The sequence below is a fragment of the Triticum aestivum genome, chromosome 2B (assembly GCF_018294505.1).
Source record: "Triticum aestivum cultivar Chinese Spring chromosome 2B, IWGSC CS RefSeq v2.1, whole genome shotgun sequence".
In the NCBI taxonomy this organism is placed as follows: Eukaryota; Viridiplantae; Streptophyta; class Magnoliopsida; order Poales; family Poaceae; genus Triticum; species Triticum aestivum.
In genome coordinates, this window is record NC_057798.1 from 129,908,816 (window position 1) to 129,917,877 (window position 9,062).

General features: G+C 44.8%; 1 protein-coding gene across 2 annotated transcripts; it reads left to right on the forward strand.

The window, feature by feature from the left end:
• Positions 1 to 5,726: 5,726 nt before the first annotated feature.
• Positions 5,727 to 8,721, forward strand: LOC123043874 (uncharacterized). 2 transcript variants are annotated; one of them, XM_044466465.1, is made up of 4 exons: positions 5,727 to 6,196; positions 6,951 to 7,151; positions 7,798 to 7,877; positions 7,957 to 8,323. In XM_044466465.1, the coding sequence occupies exons 1-4, from the start codon at positions 5,821 to 5,823 to the stop codon at positions 8,065 to 8,067; spliced, it is 768 nt and encodes a 255-aa protein (XP_044322400.1). In that variant the 5' UTR covers positions 5,727 to 5,820; the 3' UTR covers positions 8,068 to 8,323. The 2 variants fall into 2 exon arrangements, with proteins under 2 accessions (XP_044322400.1, XP_044322399.1); XM_044466464.1 differs by having other exon boundaries at positions 5,728 to 6,196; positions 7,961 to 8,721.
• Positions 8,722 to 9,062: the final 341 nt, after the last annotated feature.

Consider the following 9,062-nt stretch of genomic DNA (forward strand, 5'->3'; position numbering starts at 1 on the left):
CGTTTAATTCTTTCCAATAAGTCCCATTTGAAATCAATAGTGTTCAGCATATAGGAACCAGCACAGGAAGTATCGAGCAGGTTGCGATTATCAAGAGAAAGCCTAGCATAAAAATTCTGAATGATCATTTCCCGAGAGAGCTCATGATTGGGGCATGAATATAACATTGACTTAAGCCTCCCCCAAGCTTAAGCAATGCTTTCTCCTTCGCGAGGCCAGAAATTATATATGTAATTACGATCACGATGAACAAGATGCATAGGATAGAACTTCTGGTGAAATTCCAACTTCAAACGCTTATAGTTCCAATATCTCGTATCATCACATAGCCTATACCATCTTATTGCATCTCCCTTCAAAGATAAAGGGAAGACCTTCCTTTTGACAACATCATCGGGAATACCTGCAAGCTTAAATAATCCGCAAACTTCATCCACAAAGATGTGGTGTAAGTCGGGATGCAATGTTCCGTCTCCTACAAAAGGATTAGATAGCAGTTTCTCTATCATACCCGAAGAAATCTCAAAGTGAATATTTTCATAAGGTTTAGTAGGTTGAGGATCATCTATTGGCTCTTTTGGTTGGGGTGAAGATACCCCAAACAAGCCCCTCAAAGGATTAGTTTCCATAGTGACAAGTAACAGAAAATTTCAGCACACTATATAAATGTTTCCTTACCAAGTTCCACTCACCAAGAGCGCTACGCTCCCCGGCAACGGCGCCAGAAAAGAGTCTTGATGACCCACAAGTATAGGGGATCTATCGTAGTCCTTTCGATAAGTAAGAGTGTCGAACACAACGAGGAGCCGAAGGAAATGATAAGCGGTTTTCGGTAAGGTTTTCTCTGCAAGCACTGAAATAATAGGTGATAGATAGTTTTGTGATAAGATAAATAGTAACGAGCAAAAGTAAATAAAGTTCAGCAAGGTGGCCCAATCCTTTGTGTAGCAAAGGATAAGCCTGGACAAATTCTAATAATGAAGAAGAAGCTCCCGAGGACACATTGGGAATTATCGTCAAGCTAGTTTTCATCACGTTCATAAGATTCGTTCGGTACTTTGATAATTTGATATGTGGGTGGACCGGCACTTGGGTACTTCCTTAACATGGACAAGCATCCCACTTATGATTAACCCCTATTGCATCCGCAACTACAAAAAGGAGTATTAAGGTAAACCTAACCACATCATTAAACATATGAGTCCATATCAACCCCTAACGAAGCAATGCATAAACTAGGGTTTAAGCTTCTGTCACTCTAGCAACCCATCATCTACTTATTACTTCCCTATGCCTTCCTCTAGGCCCAAATAACGGTGAAGTGTCATGTAGTCGATGTTCACATAACACCACTAGAGGAGAGACAACATACATCTCAGCAAAATATCGAACGAATACCAAATTCACATGACTACTAATAGCAAGACTTCACCCATGTCCTCAGGAACAAACGTAACTACTCACAAAGCATATTCATGTTCATAATCAGAGGGGTAATAATATGCATAAAGGATCTGAACATATGATCTTCCACCAAGTAAACCAAATAGCGTCAACTACAAGGAGTAATCAACACTACTAGCAACCCACAGGTACCAATTTGTGGTTTTGATACAAGATTGGATACAAGAGATGAACTAGGGTTTTGAGATTAGATGGTGCTGGTGAAGATGTTGATGGAGATTGACCCCCTCCCGATGAGAGGATCATTGGTGATGACGTTGGTGATGATTTCCCCCTCCCGGAGGGAAGTGTCCCCGGCAGAACAGCTCCGCGAGAGCCCTAGATTGATTCCGCCAAGGTTCCGCCTCGTGGCGGCGGAGTTTCGTCCCGTAAGCTTGCCCATGATTTTTTTCCGGGGGAAAACCCTTCATATAGCAGAAGATGGCAGCCGGAAGCCCACCAGGGGCCCAGGAGATAGGGGCGCGCCCTACAGGGGGGCGCGCCCCCTGCCTCCTGGACAGGGTGTGGGCCCCCTGGCCTATTTCTTTTGTCCAATAATTCTTATTAAATCTGAAAAGTTGTTTCGTGGAGTCTCAGGTCTTTTGGAGTTGTGCATAATAGGTTTCCAACGTTTGCTCCTTTTCTAGCCAGAATTCCAACTGCCGGCATTCCCCCTCTTCATGGTAAACCTTGTAAAATAAGAGAGAATAGCCATAAGTATTGAGATATAATGTGTAATAACAGCCCATAATGCAATAAATATTGATATAAAAGCATGATGCAAAATGGACGTATCACCCATCAATGCTATCACCGTTAGATATCGTTACCCCATTCCATGCTTAGATGATATGCTAGATGAGCTTAGTGGAGCCACCATTTTCTCTAAGATTGATCTTAAGAATGGCTATTACCAAATCCACATACAAGAAGGTGACGAATGGAAACCGCATTTAAGACAAAATTTGACTTATATGAATGGCTTGTTATGCCAATGGGTTTATCCGAAGCAGCCGGTACTTTCATGAGAGTCATGCATTTTGTTCTTAGGCCATACATTGGTGTATTTGTTGTTGTCTATTTTGATGCTATCCTTGTCTTTAGCAAATCCCTCAAAGATCATGTCACCCATCTTAGAACCGTGTTACAAACCCTTAGGAAAGAGCGACTTCATGCTAATATGCACAAATGCCTTTTCGGTGTTGATAAGCTTGTTTTCTTGGGTTTTGTAGTATCTTCTAACGGTGTTCATGTAGATGAATCTAAGATCAATGCTATTAAGACTTGGCCACAACCAACCAACTTGTAACAAGTGCTATGTTTCCTTGGCCTAGCCGGTTTCTATTGTAGATTCTTCAAGAACTTTAGCACCATTGCTTCTCCTTTACATGCTTTGAGTAAGAAGAATGCACCTTTTGTTTGGGGACCATCCCAAGATACCGCATTCAATGAGCTTAAGAATTTGCTTACACATGCTCCTTTGCTTGCTTTACCAAACTTTGATAAACTGTTTGAGATACATTGCGATGCTAGTGGGTACGACATAGGAGGTGTGTTAATGCAAGAGAAGCGCCCCATAGCTTACTTTAGTGAGAAACTTTCCGGAGCGCAACTCAATTATCCCATATATGACAAAGAGCTTTATGCTTTAGTGCGAGTTTTGCGCAAGTGGGAACATTATCTGCGCCCTCATGAATTCATCATCCATACCGACCATGAAACTATCAAGTATCTTAAGGGTTAAATTAAGTTGAACAAGCGTCATGCTAAGTGGAGTGAATTCATAGAGTCTTTTCCTTATGACATCATGTACCTTAAGGGCAAAGAGAATGTTGTGGCGGATGCACTTTCCCGCAAATGCATGCTTGTTTCTAAACTTGAATTGAATGTCATTGGCTTTGAGCACATAAAATACTTGTATGCGCATGATCCTACTTTTGCTACTCCTTATGCCAAGTGTTTGACGCATACATCTTGGGAACGCTATTACATCAAAGATGATTATCTTATGAGAGCTAACAAACTTTGCATCCCCGAGTGTTCTCTTCGTTTGTTACTTTTGCAAGAATCTCATGGAGGAGGACTAATGGGACACTTTGGATGCGACAAGACATTCGCTACGCTCTCCAAGAACTATTTTTGGCCCAAGATGTTCTGCGACGTCTCATGCTTCACCAACCGTTGTTCGACATGTCACAAAGCTAAGTCCAAAGCTCAATCTCATGGTCTATATACACCCCTTCCAATTCCATATCACCCATGGGAAGATATTAGTATGGACTTTGTGCTTGGTTTGCCTAGGACTAGAAATGGAAAAGATTCCGTGTTTGTTGTTGTGGACCGATTCTCTAAAATGACACATTTCATTCCATGCAACAAGATAGACGATGCTTCACATGTTGCAAATCTTTTTGTAGAGAAATCTTGCGCCTACATGGAGTGCCAAAGACGATTGTCTCGGACCGCGATGTCAAGTTCTTGAGTTAGTTTTGGAAGATCTTATGCGCCAAGCTCGGGATCAAGCTACTATTCTCCACGGCATACCATCCACAAACCGACGGCCAAACGGAAGTGATGAACCGAACACTCTCCACTCTACTACGCATGTTGATCAAGAGTAATATCAAGGAGTGGGAGGAGTGCCTACCCATCGCCGAGTATGCCTACAACCGTGCAAGACATTCGACTATCGGTTTCAACCCGTTGTCCCCATCGCCGAGTATACCCATCGCCGAGGTCATCTACGGTTTCAACCCGTTGTCCCCATTGGACATTCTTCCTCTACCACTACAAGAGCGCATCAACATGGACGCGAGTGCCCGAGTGAACTACCTCAAGAAGACGCATGAAGATACAAGGCACACCATCGAGCGCCAAGTACAATGACTGGCGACCAAGCTCAACGTCAACAAGCAACCCATGATATCCAACGTTGAAGATCTTGTGTGGCTACACCTTTGCAAGGACCGTTTCCCCAACAAACACAAGTCCAAACTTCTACCACGAGCCGATGGACCCTTCAAGGTGCTAGCACGCTACAACAACAACGCTTACAAGATCGACCTCCCGCGCGACAAGTACAACATGAGCGACGTCTTCGATGTCAAGGATCTTTCTCCCTACCATGGTGATGAAGAATTCGATCCGAGGTCGGATCTTTCCCAAGGGGGGGGGGAGATGAAGCGGAGCATCCCAAGGTCATACCCATGGACCTACCTACATCTTCCACGACACCACTTGGACCAGTGACAAGAGCTCGAGCAAAGGCTATCGAAGGTAAGGTGAACTCGCTCCTCTCCGAACTTCCACTTTCTACTTATGAGACATGGCTAGTACCTCATGCGGAGACCCTATGTCACTATGTGTGATTAGGTATTTGGAGGAAAGCCACGGGTCAGCTACACCCAATGGACAAGATGGCAAGGACACCAAGTTCAATGGACAAGAAGAAGGATTGCTCGAAACTCCCGGTCATCGGACGACCGACGTCTCTCGGACGTCCGATGCCTGGAGGCTATAACCGGCCAGCCAAGTCCCAGCCCGTTCATGCTCGAGCGGCCGGACGACCGACACCACCACGTCCAAGCCAAAACATCGGAAGTATGAAAGCCTCCGGATGACCGACGGACCGGACGTCCGACCAGGACCGGGCGTCCGAACCCTCGTGAACCATCGGATGACCGATGACGGTCGGACGTCCGACGCCTATGCGTGATCAAGTGTTGGGCCGAAGCCCACTTACCCCTTCATGACACTAGACTATAAATAGACCTCCTCCTCCCTCTTTCTAGGGTTAGCAATGGTTTAGCTCATTTGTGAGATAGAGCTTTGCTCATCCATACGGATCTACTCCACCGAGAGAGAGCGCTCCCTCTCTTCAGAGAAGATCCACCTTGGATTCAAGACCCCTTCATGGGAAGACCCCTCAAGACCTCCTCTTGGAGATGAACGAGTTGCCACTTGTATCGTATTTTGTTGATCGTGGATCGTGCATCTCTTTGTGTTTCGAGGATCTAGCACATGTGTAATCGAATCTTGTTGGTTTGAGTGATTTTTCCCCTCGTGTTTTCCCTCGTGTTCTTCATGTTCTCGGTAGGATCCCCTCCAATCGTGAAAGATCGGGCATCTAGGGTTCCACCATAGATGACGTAAATCACAACTTAAAAGCAACAAAAAATGTTTTTTAACACAAAGCAACTAAAGAAGTTGTTTTAAATAGAAGTACATAAACCAAGCACTCTTGCATTTGCTTTGTGTTTGTTTTATAAACTGGTTTTCCGAGCAACCATCCACACCATCTGTACCACAGCCAGTTGCATTCTGAGCCCGAGCCCCTCCCGTCTCCCCCGCCGCAGCACCTGGCCAGTCCCATCTGCCATGGCGTCACCTCCGCGCGTGCTCCTCGGGCACACCCTCCTCCTCATCTCCCTCCTACCGCTCCTCGCCTGCGCCGGACTCGTCCTCGAGGACGGCTACACCGTCTCCACGGTCTCCGACCTAAACCCCACCGGGACCCACCCCTACGCGCTCCTCCCGCGGCCCCGCGCCGGGGACCTCGTCCTCCTCGACTCCGCCGGATCCACGCTCTACACCCTCCCCCTCCCCGTCTCCGCGGACGCCGGGCTGCGGAGGCTCGCGGGGGGCGCCGGCGCCTTCGGCCACGGCCACCCCCGCAGCATCGCCGTCGACGGCGCCGACAACGTCTACGTAGCCGACCGCGCCAACGGCTCCATCCGCAAGGTCGCGCCATCCGGTAAGTTCGGCCGGTGAACTTGCTTGCCCGTTTGATCATTCGCAGGGTTTAGTTAGGGTTTGTTCGATGCCGAGTTAAAAATGGTGGCGGCGGCCGCATTAATGCTCGTGTTGGAATGTTGTGCACCTATCGCTTTCATCAGGCTGGGTTGTGTTGTATAGATCGGAATTTTTCCTCACGTTTCCGCTCCTTATTTGAGATCGCGAATTTAGTTGCGGATGATTGAGGATGACTTGTGCCCCCGTACCGTGTAAGCATGGCTACAGTAATTGGCGAATTCGCCACTGCATATCTGCACCTTATGTGCGGCATATTTCTCGCTTCCCATGATTCCACAGTTTTGAATGAGCCTGCCACTTAATTTGTGGTTGTGACATCTCGATTTGTATGATATCATGATTGTGATGCTAATCGATGTCAACTCAAAGATGATACTATATTGGATCTCGATCCTTACAACCTTTCCTTTGTTCCATTCATCTGTAACCAGTCACCACTGCCAAGATATGCCATTGAAAAGTGAAAACTAAGGAATGGTATTTCATTGTCTAGTAGTTTTTCTTGCTCCTATTTGTAGGGCTGTAATATCCATATATAGTGGTACCATGTAGTGTTTTTTTAAACCTTGGTGCCATGTGGTGTTTGTCAATCATGCTTGTCAATTTCAGTACACGGAAAAGAGAAGTTATGTAAGCACTTTTGGCCAATAATGTGTTATTTCTCCTGATTACTTTTAAATGTATATAATTGGTAGGTTATACTACTACAATTGCTGGAGGGTACTCAGCGGGGACTGGTCACAGGGATGAACCTGCACAGAATGCTACCTTTTCGCCTGATTTTGAGCTTACTTATATCCCCAAAATTTGTGCACTGTTGGTTGCTGACAGAGGAAATCGATTGATTAGACAAATCAAACTAAAGCCAGAAGATTGTGCACATGAGAACCAGAAAGGTAAGTTCAGATGGGTTTTCTACTTGTGTTAGCATTACAGTGAAGTACTACTGTTCCAGTATTGAACTGATCTGGTCTTTAATCTTCCTACCTGGTTTTATCAGTAAATTGCAGCTTTCGTGATCATGTGAGTTCCCTCATCTGGATATGCATCAGGGTTTTACCGTAGGTCCATGCATGTCACACAGGCGTGTATGTACAGAATTATATGTTAATTAATACTCCCTCTGTAAACCAATATAAGAGTGTTTAGATCACACAGGGAGTATATGACATCAATGCTGGGTTGTGTCAAGTACTCAAGTTAAGGTGTCAGAATATTCAGCACTCTTACTGAATAAATATTAACCTTCTTTGTTGCTGAAATTGTGTTATGTTCATTGATCTGGAGATCGGAGTGATATTTCTCTTTGAGGGCTGTGGGGTCGAAACATGTTTTTAGCATGCTCTGCATATTTTGCTAACAATACCTACTACTGTGATAGTGAGAATGCTGATCTAATGTTTGCAGGCCCATTTATGAAACTTCTGCGAAGAAAAACATATATTTAATTAACTATCCTTTGTAATTACTGGCTTTGCTATTAACATGTTGTAACATTTGCTATGGTCTCACGCTGATGGTATTATTTTCATGAACTAACAGGCCTGGGAACCACATCTGCCTCAATCATTGCAATATTGGCTGCGCTGTTTGGTTCAATTATTGGGTTCTACCCTTTCCATGTGAGTGTGTCTCTGCTTCCTTTATTACTTCAGAAAAGATCAATACAGTAATTAAGACAGGTGTACCTGAAACATGTAGGCAGGAAGTCTCCATCAACCGCTTTTTCAGCAGGATACAGAGGCAATACAGGAGAACCCAGAGGAAGGCGGCACTGATCAGCTTCTCCGACATCAGAAACGCAATTGCTAACTCCATGCTTTCTACCGTCCTGCTGAAACTAGTTAGAGTTAGTGTTGGCTATCTTACTGTTGTGTTACCTAGTATTAGGCTAGAGCGAGGAGTTGCCTGTAAGCCTTCTCCTCCTTCTCCTTCTCCTTCTCCTCCTCTTCTTGATCTAGACATGGCTGGTACTACTACTCCTGCCATTGGTCTTGACAATGAAGCACTGCCTTCTACCGAGCTTTTGGGGGATTTCGTCGGCTTCGATGATAGTGATAGTGATGGTAGTGCCAATGATCAGGAGGAGGATAAAGAGACGTCGCTTGACAGGGACTTGTGGGCGCTTCTTGATAACCCACAAGGCAGTTCTAAGAAAATAGATAGTATGATCGAGGCCAACTTATTGGACTTTTCAGGCCAAGACAACTATTCTGGAGTAAGTAGGAGGTTACATGGAGGTAGCAAGGTTCTCTGAGCTCGCTGTAAGTGAATATTAGTTGTATTAGTGTCTAGTGTTTGCCTGCCTAAATGTCTAAATAACAACTGTGTTAGTATTTGCACGTATGAAAACCCGTGCTCGTTGTATCTACTGTGGCAGTGGCATGGAACTATGTAATTAATGTACCTTGGTCATGGTGAACTATGGTTGTTTTATGTGAATATAATTAGCTTTCGTCCCATTTATTGGCTGATTGCTTAAGCTGCTTCGAAGCTCTATTGTGTTGTTGTGACTTGTGAGGAACAAAGCCTGGCTGCAAATTAAAGAGCATTATTATAGTATGTTCGTCAATATTGAGCTTGCGATTATACCGCTGTGTCGTTTATATCAATGTTTCATCTTCTCATCTCCCTTTTCTCCTTATATAAAAGGAGAGTTGTGAAGATCCGACACATCTCAGTTCAACCATGTCAATCCGACGGTCTATGTTCCTTCCATGTTTAGCACTAAACATGTTTAGTACTCAAACACGTTTAGGGCACTCCCCTGAATACTTCTTTCTGAAAAAAAAAACTCATCTGAGGAG